Here is a 17,582-nt window from a genome sequence, read left to right on the forward strand (position 1 = left end):
ACCTACAAAGATGTAAAACAGAAGGCAAAGTCCAGGCAAATTGGGAAAGACAACAGGGAAATGCTAAGTCCAAAATTAAATGGCTGTGTTCCAAATGACATACTTCCCTTAGTACACTAACATATTGGGACTCCTTTTTGTGTAGTACTTGAGTTTCCACAGGGTAGTGTTGTCTCAAACCACACACTGCCGTTCTGCATTTACCGGAAATAACTGTTAAGTTTGAATGCATCGCCTGCCAACATATCTGCTGGTTTCAATTATTTTATCAAGAAATGAACGTGTTTTCATGGCCTCTGTTTAATACTCATAAACATACTGATGGCTTCTGTTTAACAGCAGTATGGTACATAATAAACACTTTTTTGAGGACATTTGCAGCTTCCTCAGCTGCTGCAGTTTGAAAATTCTTTGCGTTGGTGGTTGATTCATTTCCGCTGCATAGCCAAGATGGCAACTGTTGAGTGTGAAAAGTGTCCAGCGTTTCATACTAAATGTTTGGACCATTTTGAGTACATCATATGGGTACTTGTAGTGCACTGCATGTTTCCATTCTTGTCAGTGTGAGTGCACTTATGCACTCAAAATAGTGAGTGTTAGTACACAAGTACGTCATTTGGAACACAGCTATGGAAACAGGATTAGTCGAAAACACAAGGAAACCCGCACACATACAAGTACAGGTTGAGATGGAGGTTGTTGACTGGCTGATTTAGTAATCCAGAAACTGGAAGAGACTGAAAGGGCGACAAATACTGGCTGGGTGATTGTGAAGTGACAGCGGCTAGGGCTGATTGGGCAGGTGAGGTGGGTGTGTCAGGCAGGCTTAGAGAGAGACAGCATGAGACATAGGGGACCTCTGATGGGTAGAGAGAGACACGAGGAGTGATACAGGAAACAAACTAACCCTAAAATAAGCACACAGACCAAAACCACGAAAATCATGTTTCAGATCCAACTTCTCCGACCAAAACTAACTCTTTGCCTGGCTATGGAAGGAATGGGCTGCATCGGGTGAGCACGCATTACACAAAAACAAACATAACAATTCCTTCATTTTCTATCCATACCTGCTTTATCCTGAACCGGGTCAAGGGGGTATGTTTTATAGATAATAATGACATTTAAATCATTGCCTCAAAAAACATTATCGCCCTAAATCTGCCATGAAATGCCAATGTGTTAATGTTGATGTACTGTTCTGTGTGTGTTCCTGCAGCCCCAGTCCACAGATTTCACCCAGTACAACAGCTACGGTGACATGTGTGGAGGAGGCAGAGGTGAGAGCTGCTCCCAAAACACAGCCACTAAAACAAATCTCTTGTCAAATTCACCAGAGCTAATCAGCATCAGTACCCAGAAACGGCTTGCTACGTGTACATAAATGGATGTGCATTCTGAAATATTTGCATAATTATTTGCATAATGTGTCATCAGGGACAGCAGTGTTGTAGATGGTAGTCTGGCAGGGGATTTGACAGCAAAACCATTAACTGTGAGTCTCATTTTCTGTCCCATTTTGTCCTGCAGAGTTTCAGGTATGTCTCTCATCTGCTTTTTCACATGGCATGCTTCCTCATTTTTGCATCATGTATTTGCTTGCTCGTGGGTTTTGCAAGATACACCTTGCCCTGAATGCACACCGCCCACTCCTGCTACATGCTTGCATCACTGTGGGTTTAATGTCAACTACAGGGCATGCGGTGCAGTTGTTTCAAATGGCTCGCATATGAGAGGCAAACACGCACTTGCCCAGTAGCTGAACCAGTGTATTATAAATGCAGTGTACAATCATTGCCTCATGTCTTGTTTTGTGTATTGTTTATCAATGTTATGACTCAAGCTAAATGTCATATTTAAATATATAATATAAAAAATTCACCAGAGAAAAACAACTACTCAGACATTCAAAAAAACTTGAATCTTGAAATGAGATACTAAACAGTATCCAAGCTACTTGCTCCATCCAGTGAAAGCTGTGCCCACTGTCATTAGTGGACATATTCATGACATTAACCCTGCAGTCCCCTTCCACTATATTACATTTGTGTATGTTCTATTCTTTAGCACATTAAGGATGGCCGTGCAGCACTTGCAAGGATGGACAGGGGAGTATCTATGCCTAATATGTTGGAACCAAAAGCAAGTATCTCCTTCTTTTTGTACTGATGACAACACTGTAATCTAGACTGATACAATTATATATTGTTCTCTTCTTTAATTGCATTTTAATCTTTAAATAAGGACTAAATTTGTCAGCCAATTTATAGTCCTATAGCTTTGACAAACTCGACTGAGAGAAAAGAGAGCAGCCCAAACTAAGGGGGTGAAGAGTATTCTGTATTTACCCTCGCAGTGTGGGGATATTGGTGGAAGAAATAGTTAGGTCAAAGATTTTTTTTTTTTACTGGACGTGAAAGATCCACATTAGCTGGGTCCTGATTCAGCATGCTGCTACAGGAGCTGCCGAGTCACTCTAGCGCTTAGCATGCTGGCTTCTCCATGCTCATCTGCACATAGCTTTGACTCAAAGTGGCTGGATACTGTATGCAGCATACAGTGGAGAATCCAACGCCCAGACTGTCATCCAAACAACTCATATCACTATATACTGCATAGTATATAAGGGAGTCTACATGTTACTGTGTGGATATGAGTTGGTCAGAGGCTTCAAAGAACTTCTAATTGCTTATTATTGAGCATTTCAGTTATGATTATGATTAGCCGCTGTCTTCCTGTTACAGAAGGCGTTAGATATTTAGAAAAATAGAAGCACCTCAGTTTTCATTCCCATGTGGATTTTCTTGGCCTACATCACTAATGTTAGTTCTTTTTTTAGTCAGCATTAAATTCCTCTAAAAATACAGCCATAAAAAAAAAACATAACTCTGTTTTCATGTTTTTTCCTTTACCTAATTGCACGTTTCAACACCAAAAAAAAAAGTGTGCACACCATAGCACCCGCATTCCCCTGACAACCTAAATAAACAACCCAGTCAGCCTCCTGTCACATACCTGTTCTCCTACCCAGTGTTCCCTTTGTCACAGTCAGAATGACAAAAAAAACAAAATCCAAATTTGATAGCTTTGTTGGTTGATGGTTTGCAAGTTTTTGAAGCTGAACTTGAGCTTTGACCTGTTCACTGATGAATGTCTCCTCCTGAAGGTGTATCCCTATGAAATGCTCATGATAACCAGTAGAGGGAGAGCTAAACTGCCCAGGGATGTGGACAGAACCAGACTGGAGGTATCGGTTTTTCCACCTGCAATTAATACTGCATTTCTCTGCTTTGTGTAAATATGACGTGTTACACAAATACAACTGTAGCAAGGAATGTGCAGTATCCATTGCTTCTTGTCATTTTTGCAGTGATTCCTTTTTTTGTGGCTTCGGTGCTAACCAAGAACACCCCCCTCCACCCACCCACCCCTCCCACCCCGTCCCCTTCCCCTCCTTTGTTTTTCTCCACCTTTGTTCTCGATTCTAGCGCCACTTAGCACCTGAAACGTTCTTTGACATCTTTGGAATGGAGATCCAGGAGTTTGACAGGCTTCCCCTGTGGAAACGCAACGACATGAAAAAGAAGGCCAAGCTCTTCTAGCACTCAGAGCAGCATGCATATTCTGTACATTCATTCAGATAGCACACTACAACTGTAATCTAGATGTAGCTTTTGGTTTATTTCCTTTTCTTCTGGGTTTTTTTTTTGTTGTTTTGATGTTTTGTTTTATCCTGACATAATCAAGGAAGCCATGAAATGGACTATTTGCTCTGGCGCTTCCCGAGACTACGAACTGAAAGTTAGACTTGCACAGTAAACAACGAATGGGAATCTCTTCCATGTTCAAAAATGACAAAGAATGAGAATGACTGAAAAATAGGGTCATGTTATTTGGTTTGACTGCGCTTGTTTTACTTCTTGCTTTGCTTTGAGTGGAACTGCTCTCCTTTTTTTCTTGCTTGTTCCTTCCTACTATTTGTTGCTGTTGATACCTGTGGAACTTTGTAAGTACAGTAGAACCTCATGGCGCCATTATGAAAATGTCCATGCTTGAAGCTTGAACACGTGTCAGCTTTTCTTCGCTTGGGCTGAAACGGTTTTAGTCCAAAATTTGCAAGAATTGGCTCAGTGAGTCTTTGAATAATAATAATAATAAAAAAAAAATCACCGGGAAAGCAGTCAGCTGCCCCACAAACTGTTTTACTGGATCTACATGGAAGTTAATCATCCAAGCACCGACATATCACCCCACCTCCTTCCCCTGGTACGAACAAAACGTTCATCTGACCCTGACTGAAAAAAGTTCTCTCTTCTCAGGCTCCCATAAACATGGCCAGACACTTTCCCTTTACATGTATTGGAAGTAAAAATCTTAATATATTTTAATGCCATATCCAGCGTAAAAGTAAATGACAAATAGCTAAGACCCCTCATGTAAGAAGCAACTGTATTTGAAAGTACTGTTTTATAAATGAAAACCCACACTGCCATTTGTTGTATTGAAATCTAAGCCAATAAAGCTTTAAATCACCACAAACCATAATGATCCTCTGCTATACCAAAGGTACACTCCGCCTCTTTTCTGTTTATTTTCTTTCTTTGCATTTCATCAATAAAGTGAGAGGTTTAGTGATCTAACAAAGAGTGAGAATAATCTGACGACTGATTGACTTTAATGGGACCAAATCAGATGGTGGAGTCTACTGATTTACTCAAACACTGTCAGGAAACATCTTTTAACATGACATTCAACTGTTATTCAACAAATATTTAGGGTACATAGCTGTAGCTATTGCAGATTGTGCTTTAAAAGATTTGAAACACTGTGTACGCTACTGCATTCATAATACACTGTTTTCCAAAGCATACTATATTTTGCATTCATTTAATTATTTTTATAGTATTTATATTTTCTTGTTGTCCATCCTCTGGGTTTGTGTTTCCACCAGCTTGGAATCATTTTTATTCACATATACGGCACCTGTAAAGAGACTTTTATGTCTAAAACCAGTTGAGGAACCCTATAAATATTAAATGTCTGAGCTGCTCACCTCAACACTACAGCAGTGCCAAGAAGGCTCTGAAAGACAATGCTGGATTTTGATTTAATTGTTACCACAGTGGCAATACAGAAAAAGCATTTTAATGCCTCCGAGCCATTATGTTTTAGGGGTATCCGTCCCATTTTTGTGAATTTGGCACAAGCACTCACTTGGTTCCAAGGATGAAATTATTTGATTTTTGTGGGTCAAAGGTCATAGTCACTGTGAACTCACATTCATCCAATTACTGTGAATGTAATATCTCAGGAATGTCTTCAGGGACTTTCTTCAAATTTGGGGTAAACACTTGAACTGAAGGATGAACTGATTGGTGGTCAAAGGTCAAAGGTCACTGTGACTTCACAAAACACGTTGGTGGCCATAATTTAAGAATTTTTTACATGACAAAGTTGAACACAAATAACTAATTGGAAAAACATTTGTTTGACCCTTATTTAACAATATATAGTAACTCAGGAACAGAAGGGGAGATTGTGACCATATTTCACATGTAAATTGTTGACTAATCTTGGATGTCCACCTTGAAACTGCAGATTTGATAGATTTTCTGTGCTGTCAGGTTGAAGATGTGTGTGAAGCATCCACGTTTTAAAACTTTGCATCCATATTTCAAGCATGGTCTGCTGTCATGGCTAAAACGCCCTGTTCTATCAGAATCCGCTTCATTGGCCCATCATGTGAACACATTTAAAGATTCCTTCAAAGTCTTCACTTATATATTACTTATTACATATATGATGAGTCTGTTTGGCGGAGGTGTTCAACCACGAGTCAGTAATTATAGTTAATTACATCACCTATAATTACCTCAGGAGAGTCTCTTCTGTTTATATTCTCAGTGTACAGTAGGTGCACTTAAGTTCTCACATCACATTTGTGTAAGTTGCATACTGGATCATACTGACTTCCAAAAAAAACTTCTTAGATGTGCATGTGTTGGACTTGTATTTAGGTTGATCACAGAGAATGTTTCCCAACTGACCGAATGAACCTCCCAGTGGCTTCTACTGCAAACTCTACACTGATAACATCCTGCCCAGTATAGATCAAACATCCATGGGAAATTACAATAAACCATACATATTTTTGAGTGGGATTTTAACTCGTGATGCAATGAAAAGATCTGTCATTTTTCTTTTCTTTTTAATGAGGGAGTAATGGTGTGATGTTTAGATATGTTTACCAACAATACATTATTTGTAAAAAAATATATATATATAATGAGCCCGCAAAAAGTGCTTTATTTTTTCTAATTTGTTAAAGAAAAAGTAAATCATGTACCCACTGTGTGAAGGTGGGTGAGAGGGTCTGTAAGGAACAAGAAAGGCAAAACAATCTGCCTCTGCTTTTGACAGAAGAAGTGAAGGAGGCTGGATACCAAAAATAGACAGCAGGGGACATTATAGAACTGGTTTGCCAAAGAAAGTGTTAAATAGAAAAGCATATCATCTGCATATAGTGACACTTGTTCTTTACCCTCTCCTGCAATGTTTTTTATCCGTGTAAAAAGGCATAGCAAAGAGGTCAAAATTTTAAAATAAAGTCTAGAAATACTAAAAATATGACATACCTTTTAATAAATTGTAGAAGAGAAAGACTGAAACACGATGGTTGTTGGAGGAAACACACCTGTCAGTCAATCTCTGTTTTGTTGCTGCATACATTAAGTCTCATAATGAGCTTCTGCTTCTGCAGCTGCACTTCACTGCGATTAATTTGGCTGGGTCCACTGTGTTTAATTGAGCTATGCTGAATATGTGTGCAACCTTTCCCACAGGAGACACTAGAAAAGCACCACGAGTGTCTAAAGAAGCAAAGAGAAGCAGTGAAATACAGACTGAAGAAACTGGCAGCGAGGCAATCAGAAATCACAGTAAGTTTGTGTCAGACGAGTCAGTGCTGAGAATCATTCTGTCCATATTGTGACATTAGATTTGTCAATTGAACATCCTATCAGTTATCCTGCAACAACAACATTGAGTCTATAATCATACCTGTAATCAGGCAGTATAACTAACTGCGAAATGTTTATGCCTGACACAGAAAAAGTCCTCAGTGATAAGGGAGAGTATCATACGGAAATATCAGGAGATCCAGACTGTCCTGGACAAGGATCTGAGGATTACCCTGTCCCACCTGGAGATGGAGGAGCGAGCCGCTGTCTCTGCATTGGACGGACTCATGGAGAGGAACTGTTCTCTAATCCAGGAGATAGAACAGGACCTGGCCAGACTCACTGTGGCACTAAACCAGGTCGACACAGAGCCTGATACAATGGTGATAAACTCGACAGTGGCAAAGTCCAGTGGACTAAAGATGAATAATTTAAATCTCATATATCTGTCTAATTCATGGAATCTAAAATGTAATATGATATAAAACCCTTTGCCTTTTGAAGTTGCTCCAATTAATCCCAAATTGTTTTCTGCTTTACTACAGTCTTTCTTTTCATACCCTGAGCAGGAAGACATGGAGACAGTGGAAAGGTATGCAATCAAATCATCACTTAAAATAATTAGTTTCATTATGACACCGTGTAGCAGCGAGTGATGTTGCATGTTTCCATGGTCTGCCTTCCCCAGAGTGATGGATCTCTTAAACAGCACAGACCCGAGCAGAGTGAGTCTGGACGAAGCTAAAGCTGAACAGATCCTCAGCCTCACCAACAAAATGCTTCTGCTCATCTGCTCACAAACCCCGATAATCAAGAAACTCATCAATAGTTGTCAGTTCACACATTATTTCTATAGTTTTATGACACCTTGACCTCTTTAAACTGACAAATGTTCAGTGTAAAAATGTTAAATATGTGTTTCCAGATTCCAGTGATGTGTTCCTGGATCCAGAGACGGCCCACCCAAAGCTGATCATCTCTCCTCAAGGTGACAGTGCCACCTACACAGACACCTGGCAACAACTTCCTGACCTCCCCGGACGCTTCGACACTACCCTTAACGTCATCAGTTTGCAAGGCTTCAGCTTTGGTCGCCATTACTGGGAGATTGACGTGACTGGGAAGACCTACTGGGAACTTGGTGTTACCTACCCCACCATTCCCCGCAAAGGCACCACCGAGGACTGCTGGCTTGGCCGGGGAGCCGAGTCCTGGTGCATGGAGTTCTTTGACGGGGAGTATACAGCCTGGCATGGAGGGGTGCCGCATCAGCTGCCTTACACCAAACGCTTCTGTCGGATTGGTGTTTTGTGTAGTTTCCCTGCAGGATTGGTGACGTTTCTTGAGGCAGACAAAATGATCCCCCTGTTCTCCTTCTGTGCAGGAACCTTCTCAGACTGCCTCCACCTGGCCCTGTGTCCTGGTCATGACCACAATGGCAACAATGCAAAACCTATTGGAATCTGTAATGCTATATCCCCAACCAGTGATCTCTGATTAGTAGCTGCACAGATGAGCTTTTAGTGGTTCTTTTGCTCAGGCACTACTTTTTAATGAGGCACCAATTATGATGGTTTATAAGTTGTGACTAATGACTTTATTAATAGTTACAGTTTACAACTATGCTGGGTTCAGTGTGGCTGTACATGCAGTGGTGTTGTGAGAATGCTAATATGTCGACAGTGTAAAAGTACCATTGTGTAGAATTGGCAGAAACATTTTAATCAGTTTACTATCACTAGAAACTAAGAGCCACTGTGTGTTTGTTACTTTAGAATGAGCCCTTCGTATCTACATATGGAGCAGGTTTTCTTCCATGGAGTCTGTGAAGCCTGGTACACACAGGTATGACCTGTATTCAAGAAGGAGGTCAGGTGATGGAGGTCATGTGACAAAGTACAACTCCAAGTAAAGAAGTGGTTGGGGGAGGGTGTATGGAGCAAAACACAGGTCTGGTGTTTGAGTCCTTTAGAAAGAAATAGTGAACATGGTTTTCTTTTAGGAAACTGAAGTAAGATATGTACATAACGTAATATTCTTACACAATGTGACATAAGTGACATAATGTTACTCGTGTAAAATTACTTATTGTAACCCAAACCATCATGTTCCGATCCCACTAATTATGCTCATGGGTTTCTGCGTTAATCCATTGGTTAATTTCCAAGTTGATTTGCTGTTGATAAATTGATTTGGACCAGATGCTCTGCAAGTGCTTAAGTGCTCATTCAGTAAATGTTCATGGTCCATTGGAGTTTTTATTAACCATCAGTAAAGCCCTGAGGAACAACCTACAAACCTACCTGCCTTTTACAAAGAGGGCATTTTTAGACTGTTGCTAATACTCAATTGTTTTTCTTTGAAATAATGAAAATGTATTTCAGATGACAGAAGCACACTGAGAATTTCTAACAGGTCACTCACAAGACATGTTGCACATTTATTCCAGTGCCTGTATATGTGCACTAAACTTTCAGATAAATACAGAAATATTGCAAGCGGTGTCATCCACCTCTAAGTTCATGAAACTGAAAAAACAACCATGAAAACATCGTTTTATGCATTTGACATATTTTACTCTTACAAAGTCCTGTTTAAAAAAAAAAATTCAGTTTCATGGGAAATCATAAAAATGACTGATACTGATATACATGATATTAAGCACACAATAATGCCATAAGTATTACACTTGTTTTTGTGAATGTGTAAATAGATTTTAAAAAGCCCACAGTAATTTCTCCCCAGATGGACCTGCGAGGATCCAAAGTCTACATTTAAACAAACAATCAGCTCTATGCAAATATGCTCTCTGAGTTTTTTGCATTGCATCAATGTATGATTAGCCAATTTGATTAAAATTCATTTAAATGCTTTTTAATGTAAAATATTTTTAAAGGGTGGCAGAGACAATGATGCTGATTTTGCACCATTTATTTGTTCATTAAAAGTGTTTGGTGACATGAACAGTGTTCCTCCTATTATCCAGTATTACTATAAAAGCAAGAGTTAAAATCAATAAATCTGACTCGACTGCAGGGATGAGAGCCAGAAAATCCTGATGACTCAAAGGTTAGTGTACTCACACAAATGTTTAGAAAACTGTGAGAGGTTTGCCAGACAGCTCATTCTCCTCGATGTCTTCTGGTCCACCGCCATCATGAACCTAAAGCTCCTCTTCTTCTGCCTCTTCTTAGCGGTGCTCTTCATACCTGCTGAAGTATGTATTTTCACTGTGTATATTAGACACCTACCGGTTAGCAGTAATCAAATGCATTGGTTCTTATTTACAATGTTGCAGTGTTTGTTAAAGCAATTTAATGTCAATAAAATGCAGTAAGTTAATTAATTCACTTTGTTTTTTTGTCAAGTCAGAAATATGCCCCAAAAATTGCAAGTGATATATTTCTTATTATAAGTCCTATAATAGTATATACTTTAAACGAACAAACAAACTTATATAGTATAAGTCTGCCATCTGCAATGTTTTTTTTTTTATTCAGTTGAAACGTAAAAAACACAAACATCGTGGAAATGGAGATGGACATGAAATGCGTGACAAGAAAAAAATAAGATATAAGGACATAATTAAAGGTTAGTGCTTCTTTTGATTCCTTTTAAATTATTTCCTTTATATTTAATATCCAGCAAGAGGAAGGCAACAAGGCTCTGAGTCTAATACAAAAACTTTGTTTTAGACTTTTTCTTTGAGATCATAGACAGAGCGGCTGATGATGATGATGACGATAATGAACAAGGAAATTCAGACTGGCTTTTTGAACTTCAGGAGCCAGAGGGTAAGAAAATTCACACTCAAACTATTTATTCCAGTGTAATGTTGCATTTTATTTTGACATTGCAAAAGATTACATTATGTTCCTATTTGTTGTTTCTCAGGCCAGTGCAACCCAAACCCTTGTTTTCACAACGGCATATGTAAGGAGAAAGGCAAGAGGAAGTTCAAATGTGAATGTCCCAAACCTTTCAAAGGGAAAAAATGCGAGAAAGGTTTGAAGAAAATCCCCTTTTATCTGTGCCGTTTTTAGATTGCACACTGGTCTTACATGTACAATACAAAATGAGCCAAAAGAAATGAAACGTGTCTTTATTGTGTTATTGTCTCAGGTCGAAAGGTTTGTAGAAAAGGCAGATGTGGGCGCGGTGAGTGTGTGCTGACTTCCACGGAGCCATTCTACCAGTGCAAGTGCAAGGAGCCCTTCCAGCCTCCAGACTGCAGAACCAGTGAGGAGTTTATCTTCATCCAAATACAACAGAAGGCATCTTTTAAACACATTTTAACAGTTCCTGAGAGCAAGCTTACACTGTGCTCTGTTTTTCTTTAAAGTTTCTTTGTGTGAGCCGAATCCATGTAGAAATGGTGGCCAATGCATCAGAGATGGGGATGACTTTGACTGCCAGTGCCCTCCAGGGTTCAGAGGACGATTCTGCCACGTTGGTAAATAACACACTCGACATTAATGTTTTCCTTCGACCAGCCCAATATATACTGTACATCATCACTGACTAAGTGTGTTTATTTCTTAGGCCCAGACGACTGCTTCGTGGATGATGGAGAGTCATATCGTGGCAATGTGAGTGAGACAGATGATGGTGACGAGTGCCTCTACTGGAACTCTCACTTCATCCTGGAAAATGGTGCCGATCCCTTCAGCTCCTACGAGGACTCAGACGGACTGGGACATCACAACTTCTGCAGGTCAGGAGGAAATTGATTCATATAACTACATTTCAACATCTACAACAGGATGCTCACTCACATTTTCTATGATGCAGAAATCCAGATGGAGACGCGATGCCCTGGTGTTTCTTCAGAAGAGGCCGCAAGTTGCTGTGGGACTACTGTGACATGACACCGTGTCCTGAACCAACAGGTCAGCTTCAAAGCTACAGACAACTTTCTGATTCTCTGTGTGGTCGACAAACCAGCTGACTTATCTTCTTGTATGTGTTTTCAGGTGTGGTGCCGACTAATATTTTTCCCATAGAGCCTCAACCCCCTTCTGATGCGCCGCAATCAACTACCAAACCCACAGCGCCTGAGAAGCCGACCGAGCCTTCTAAACCAACCGAGCCTTCAAAACCCACCGAGCCTCCAAAACCCACCGAGCCTTCAAAACCCACCGAGCCTTCAAAACCAACCGAGCCTTCAAAACCCACCGAGTCTTCAAAGCCTTCTGCTGCACCCACTGACACGCCTCTCTTCCCCACTAACTCTACTCCAACACAACAGTTTAAAACCTGTGGTACGGCTCAGTCGAAAACCGCCATTACCCGAATCTTTGGGGGTCTGAAAGTCGCTCGAGGGGCGATACCCTGGCAGGTGTCCCTGCAAGTGAAACCGAGGAACTCCCTCCAGCCGTACAACCACATATGTGGAGGAGTCCTCATCGCAAGCTGCTGGGTACTGACCGCAGGACACTGCATGTAAGAATAACACAAATCTGAAACGCAACAGAATAGTTCACATATGCTGATATCGTCTTCATTGAACTGTGTTGTTTGTGTTTGTACAGTGACCAAAACAAGGACATGCAGGTGGTTGCGGGAAGTCTTTCGCTGGATTATATAGAGCCCACAGCTCAAACTGTAGAGGTTGAAAGGGCTATTGTTCATGAGAACTACAGAGAGACGCCTACAGCTGTTTACAACGACATAGGTAATACTCTGTCACAAGTTTCTCTTTTATTTTAATTTCAAATAAGCATTGACATCACCTACAAGATTGGAATTTAATGTATAAAATGAAAGATTTTGCTGACAGCACCTTAATTGTGTCTTGATTCTTTTCATTATCAAAGTATGGGATGTGAAAGTGTCCCTAACTAGAGAGAGAGTACAGTAGTGCCATTAGGATTGATGAAATCTATGATATAGATGCCCAATGAAGTAAAGTTAACTGTAGGAATAGTGCAAGTAATGATAAGTGATGTAAAAAGCACAAGAATTTAACCTGATCATTAAATATTTGATTTTGTTCTGACATTTATCTGAACTGTCTTTTCAAAGCCTTGTTGAAGCTCAAAGGGACTGATGGATTCTGCGCCAATGAGACCCAGTTTGTAAAGACCGCTTGTTTGCCAGATACCCAACTGCCTGATGGGATGGAGTGTACCATTTCTGGTTGGGGTGTCACTGAGACATGTACGTATAAGGCTACTTTTGAATATTCAGCAACAAGATAAAAGATGCCATTTTCATGCAGATCTTTAGGTTTGTTTTAGAGCAGGGCTCTCCAACCTGTTTTCCTCTGAGAGCTCCTGTGATCTTCCGGGTAAATTGCAATCTACTGGTTGGAAACCCCTGTTTCAGAGGCACTTCAGGATTGACTGATTTTTAGTTCAGAGGATCTTGTAAATCTTGAATAACTTATAGCATACAACCACTGAAATCATACACAACTTTGTTTATGACAGTCTGTGTTTTTTGTGATATTTGGTAATATTTTTCCACCTTTTCTCTGCAGCTGATTATGGTTCCAATCACCTGCTGAAGGCCAACGTACTTCTGATTAGCCAGGAAAAATGCTCTGAGCCCAAAGTGTATGGCAGTGTCGTAGATAACACCATGTTCTGTGCTGGCTACCTGCAGGGAGGGGTGGATTCCTGCCAGGTTAGTAAGGGAAAATAACTAGTGAAGAGCAGGCAATCAGTCAAAATGTATGGTATTAGTCACTAAAGATCTGTATAGTGGTGCATTTTCTATCTAATGAACTGTTTTTCATTGTTTCAGGGGGACTCTGGAGGACCACTGACTTGTAAGCCGAACAACACCGCAGTTGTTTATGGTCTGGTGAGTTGGGGTGACCAATGTGGGAGGAAGAACAAGCCTGGGGTCTACACACAGGTCACTCTCTTCCTGGACTGGATCAAGTCAAAGACTGGAGGAGCATTTCCTTAAACAACCTCAATTAGTCATCGACATACCAGAAAGTGTGGCCAAGGGATAGGTTTGAGTCTCCAACATCAAATTCAAGATCTCATATGAACCATGACCTGGATGACTGAGAATATTCACAGACATATCATTGTGAGATCTAATTCAATCGATACTTTCTAAACAATTTAATTAAATCGATAGATTAAACAAATCTATTGTTGTCCAGTAAATACACTGCACAGTGAATGAATGTGTTTTTATCTGTTATGCACATCCAAGAGAAAAACCTGAAATCCACTGCATATATTAATGCTTAATTTACATCTTATAACAGACATGAAATGTGTGTGAAAAAGGAAAAGACTTCATACATTTAAAATGTCACTGGCCTGAACCCTTTGGAAAAACTGTCAAATTTTCTTATAAATCGAACACATCCTTTTTCAGTGGTTGTATTTGTAGGGAGAGTATTAAATAATTTACATTGATCGGCAGATATATAATCTTTCATTGATGAAATTGGGTGAAGTGTGTCTGTGAAGAGTAAATGTCGTTGAGTTTGTGGTTACTTTGATCCTCTTTGTGCCTCTAATGTCTTTATTGTAAGTCCTCACCAGGTCCAAAGGGGGCCATATTCGCAACTAAACCCCGATCAGGATTGGGGGAGTCATTATGTGTGGAAAAAAAAAAAAAAAAAAAAAAAAAAAATCCATAAATGGGTGTATAATGTTGATTTTATTCATATAAAGGTTAGGGTCCTATGCAATATTAGTTTTCATCAACATGCCTTTTTAATAAACAAATAAACAATGTTACTGTTTAAAATAAAATAGGGATACATTTCTCTGTGATGAATATGGACTTTCAAAAAAGGAAGCTGTTATGAGAATAAATAAAGTAAATCAGAGAGTTAAGTCAATTGTCCCGCTGTAGAAATATAGTGTTACTGTTCATGTTATTTGACCTCGCTGGGTGTATTGTTTGCTGCAGGGCAAGAACTGTGCAGGGCCACTGATCTGACATGTGAGACTGAAGCCACGCATGTCCTCCATGGTCCGGTGAGCTGAGGGGAGAGTCGCACAAAAAGCAAGCCAGTAGTTTGGGTCATGACACATGGGTCATTTACTTCCTGTATTACACCAATTCTAACGTGAGAGCTGCAGAGCTGCCGATGAAATGGAGAGGCTTTATTACAGAACAAAAGTGTTGTTTGAGTGTGAACCCAATCCCACTTGATGAAATATTTACAGTACTATACATGATGCAGGGACTTGATTTAAAAAGTTACAATATGTCTTTTTGGAAATAATTTTCTTATTTAGTTGCTTTCCACAAAACACTTGGATTATAGCATCCCAATATCATAATAATTATAACACCACCTTGTTTTTCTTGCTGCTGGTATGAGAAATATAAACTGATCTGATTTTAAACTCAGTTTTAGCAAAACTTTTCTCAAATACATAAGTAGCTATATTCCCTGAAAGTGGTTTTAGGTTTTAGGAAGCAGCTGGATGTTGGACGTTTCCATCATGTAATTTAATCTGAGCTAAAATAGTTGATCAGTGATTCTATATTCACAACAGTCATTTAAAGGTGTCTTCACTTTGTATCCCCATCTGTGTTTATGCGCCAATCCCAGGGATCCTTAATCCAAAACAGGGTAAGCGGCTGCCTATTCACTCCCTTCATGTCAATGCACGGGTTAAACATGGGGTAGAGAGGCTCTGTGCACTGCACACAGAAAGAATGAAGCAGGGTCATGGCATTGGCGTTGTAGAATGACAGCTCCCCCTTCTGGAAATTTGCCAGTATGCCCAGCTTTCTGACTCTTTTCGCAACAGAAAGTTGCTTCTCCTGCGTATCATGACATGCCAGGTACTGTCCATCTCCATGGTAAATGCACCAAGATGTGTTGTTCACACCCAGCGTGGACGAGCTCAGACTGGGACTGCCTTCTTTATCAACTGCCCCGGTGGTCACACCTATCATCCAGAAGGGTTTGTTCTGCACAATCACCTCCCAGTAGTGCTGACCATTTGTAAAACTCTCCTGAGCCAGGACACTGTACTGGGAGTCATACGGTTGAGGGCTGAGTCCCTCACCGACGGGTAGGCGTCTCCAGTACACTTGTTTTCTATCTTGGGATATTTCCAGTTTTGGATGGGCTGTTTTGGAGTCTAAAGCAGGAGAACTTAGATCTGCAAATAAAAAAAAAAATCTACAGTCAGCACACAATTACAAAGATAGGGGTTGATTTTAGATTGCAAAATATTGGATTTGTTACTAACATGACCAAATTCTTGGAAAGTGTTGGGACAGAGCCACAGAGAGGTCATCCACCAGCCTCTCTACTGTTCTCAGCTTCTCAGGGTCACACAGATCCCTGCTTACTTCCTGGATTGGTGCAAAATCCACAGGATCGCTACAATAAAAAACAAAAAACAGAAAGCCAAATGAGTGACGATATAAAGTAAAATCAAACTTTTCGGATTACAGACAGCAGTCGACAATATACTCACCAAAGATTCTGTGAGGTGATTTGCTGATGAAAATAAACAGGCCATGTATTGCTGTACATATTACAACTGCAGATAACATTTTAGCTGCATTTTTAAAACACTTTAATATTATAACACACTGACATGATATTAACCTACCTGCAGGAACTGCAAATCATTTGTTTCCTGCAAGAGTGATTTACTGGAGGCTCTAAATCGGTCTATCTCTTTGATCTGAGCTTCCATGATGCCTCTCTGGGCCTCCAGCCACTCTGTCATGTACGTCTCCTCTGCATCTATGATCTGCATCATCAGACGCTCGTCACCGTCCAGTACGACACGGATCCTACTGTACTTGTCTGAGATTCTTTCTCTGAAATCTGCAGCAGACTTCTAGGGATTAAAGACATTGTTATACATACAAAAAGGTATTCTGAGAGTACAAAAATGTGACAGCTAATAAGGGTGATTTCACATTGTTTGTACCACTGTTTGTGTATACAGTGACTCCAAGTCCTTGATGGCATGTTCTGCTTCACTTCTCCTCTTCAGCAGTTGGTTCATACTGGTCTCCAACATTCTCTAAAGACAGAAATATAACAAGCCTGTAGAGAATAAATACCACCACAGAGAAATAAAGAAATAATCAAGTAATTTACAGGAAAATAAAACACACCAGAATGTGACAAAAATATTCACCTTGAAATCTGCACTGGCCTCATGAAGCTGAGATGCTTTGTGGTGCTTGTGCATGCCGACCAGGACACACAAGCAGCACACAGGGACCCTTTCCTCCATACAGAAGAGCTTGAGTTCATCACGGTGCTCCCTGCACTTCAGAGACAGCGGGTCGCTGGTCACCTCCACCACTGTGTGCTCCCTCAGAGCAGACCTTTGCTGGTGCAACAGGGTGTGAGCCTGGCACAGTGAGGCGTCACAGGTCAGACAGGTCTTCACGGCCACCGATGGCATCTCTATGCAGTGGTCACAGTGGATAGTTGAGGAGGAATTAGCTGCACTACTTCGAGTTGTTGTCTGTAGTTCTTCTGCTGATGGCCTGTTAGTGGTGAAGTCCTTTACTTTGGTCTGAAGGCCAGTATTTATCTCCAGAGTGAAGTCGGAGGGAAGAAATATCTGACACTCTGGACAGAAGAAAGGACCCTCATTAGACACATCTGTTTCCCAGACAGCCTGGATACAGGTGAGACAGAAGTCATGTCCGCAATGG

At 40.4% G+C, this 17,582-nt stretch overlaps 4 protein-coding genes across 12 annotated transcripts in view; 3 read left to right on the forward strand and 1 right to left on the reverse strand.

Moving 5' to 3' along the window:
* The window catches only part of ablim1a (actin binding LIM protein 1a), a 40,709-nt gene extending 36,170 nt beyond the window's left edge, over window positions 1-4,539 (forward strand). For 4 of the 9 annotated variants that reach the window (XM_069145089.1, XM_069145091.1, XM_069145087.1 and 1 more), the window contains 3 exons: window positions 953-1,014; window positions 1,220-1,280; window positions 1,531-2,141. In XM_069145089.1, coding sequence (XP_069001190.1) covers window positions 953-1,014; window positions 1,220-1,280; window positions 1,531-1,733 — 326 coding nt within the window. In that variant the 3' untranslated portion in view covers window positions 1,734-2,141. Of the gene's footprint in view, window positions 1-952; window positions 1,015-1,219; window positions 1,281-1,437; window positions 1,470-1,530; window positions 2,143-3,166; window positions 3,248-3,488 lie in introns of those variants that run through there. The other 5 variants (XM_069145093.1, XM_069145092.1, XR_011178021.1 and 2 more) reach the window with 4 other exon arrangements.
* A 2,133-nt stretch (window positions 4,540-6,672) lies between these two features.
* On the forward strand, window positions 6,673-8,456 carry LOC138195062 (probable E3 ubiquitin-protein ligase TRIML1). The gene is made up of 6 exons (XM_069144122.1): window positions 6,673-6,696; window positions 6,843-6,938; window positions 7,109-7,342; window positions 7,529-7,551; window positions 7,648-7,790; window positions 7,885-8,456. The coding sequence occupies exons 1-6, from the start codon at window positions 6,673-6,675 to the stop codon at window positions 8,454-8,456; spliced, it is 1,092 nt and encodes a 363-aa protein (XP_069000223.1).
* A 1,602-nt stretch (window positions 8,457-10,058) lies between these two features.
* Window positions 10,059-14,427, forward strand: LOC138195560 (hyaluronan-binding protein 2-like). Its single transcript, XM_069145094.1, has 13 exons — window positions 10,059-10,176; window positions 10,460-10,550; window positions 10,655-10,753; window positions 10,854-10,964; window positions 11,082-11,198; window positions 11,302-11,412; window positions 11,502-11,673; window positions 11,751-11,848; window positions 11,933-12,401; window positions 12,491-12,633; window positions 12,984-13,118; window positions 13,441-13,586; window positions 13,707-14,427. Exons 1-13 carry the CDS (start codon window positions 10,117-10,119, stop codon window positions 13,872-13,874), a joined length of 1,920 nt encoding a protein of 639 aa, XP_069001195.1. The 5' UTR covers window positions 10,059-10,116; the 3' UTR covers window positions 13,875-14,427.
* Window positions 14,428-14,533: 106 nt separating this feature from the next.
* Window positions 14,534-17,326, reverse strand: LOC138195063 (tripartite motif-containing protein 14-like). The gene is made up of 5 exons (XM_069144123.1): window positions 17,054-17,326; window positions 16,841-16,936; window positions 16,514-16,747; window positions 16,145-16,346; window positions 14,534-16,054 (listed from the first exon to the last, which is right to left on the reverse strand). The coding sequence occupies exons 1-5, from the start codon at window positions 17,324-17,326 to the stop codon at window positions 15,456-15,458; spliced, it is 1,404 nt and encodes a 467-aa protein (XP_069000224.1). The 3' UTR covers window positions 14,534-15,455.
* Window positions 17,327-17,582: the final 256 nt, after the last annotated feature.

The sequence above is a fragment of the Embiotoca jacksoni genome, unplaced genomic scaffold (genome assembly GCF_022577435.1).
Source record: "Embiotoca jacksoni isolate LCO1_2020_lvr unplaced genomic scaffold, fEmbJac1.0.p SCAF_12, whole genome shotgun sequence".
NCBI lineage: Eukaryota > Metazoa > Chordata > Actinopteri > Embiotocidae > Embiotoca > Embiotoca jacksoni.

What these genes read in the sequence shown, in the direction of transcription:
- LOC138195062 (XM_069144122.1), top strand. Translation starts at nt 6,673, where the DNA reads ATGGTTGTTGGAGGAAACACACCT. An exon ending in TTGTTGGAGGAAACACACCT is followed by an intron (nt 6,697 to 6,842) that starts GTCAGTCAATCT and finishes CCTTTCCCACAG; the next exon opens with GAGACACTAGAAAAGCACCA. An exon ending in ACACAGAGCCTGATACAATG is followed by an intron (nt 7,343 to 7,528) that starts GTGATAAACTCG and finishes TACCCTGAGCAG; the next exon opens with GAAGACATGGAGACAGTGGA.
- LOC138195560 (XM_069145094.1), top strand. Translation starts at nt 10,117, where the DNA reads ATGAACCTAAAGCTCCTCTTCTTCTGCCTCTTCTTAGCGGTGCTCTTC. An exon ending in TTGGGGTGTCACTGAGACAT is followed by an intron (nt 13,119 to 13,440) that starts GTACGTATAAGG and finishes TTTTCTCTGCAG; the next exon opens with CTGATTATGGTTCCAATCAC. An exon ending in GAGGGGTGGATTCCTGCCAG is followed by an intron (nt 13,587 to 13,706) that starts GTTAGTAAGGGA and finishes TCATTGTTTCAG; the next exon opens with GGGGACTCTGGAGGACCACT.
- LOC138195063 (XM_069144123.1), bottom strand. Translation starts at nt 17,326, where the DNA reads ATGCCATCGGTGGCCGTGAAGACCTGTCTGACCTGTGACGCCTCACTG. An exon ending in CACTGTATACACAAACAGTG is followed by an intron (nt 16,748 to 16,840) that starts GTACAAACAATG and finishes TTTAATCCCTAG; the next exon opens with AAGTCTGCTGCAGATTTCAG. An exon ending in ATGATTTGCAGTTCCTGCAG is followed by an intron (nt 16,347 to 16,513) that starts GTAGGTTAATAT and finishes TGCTGTCTGTAA; the next exon opens with TCCGAAAAGTTTGATTTTAC.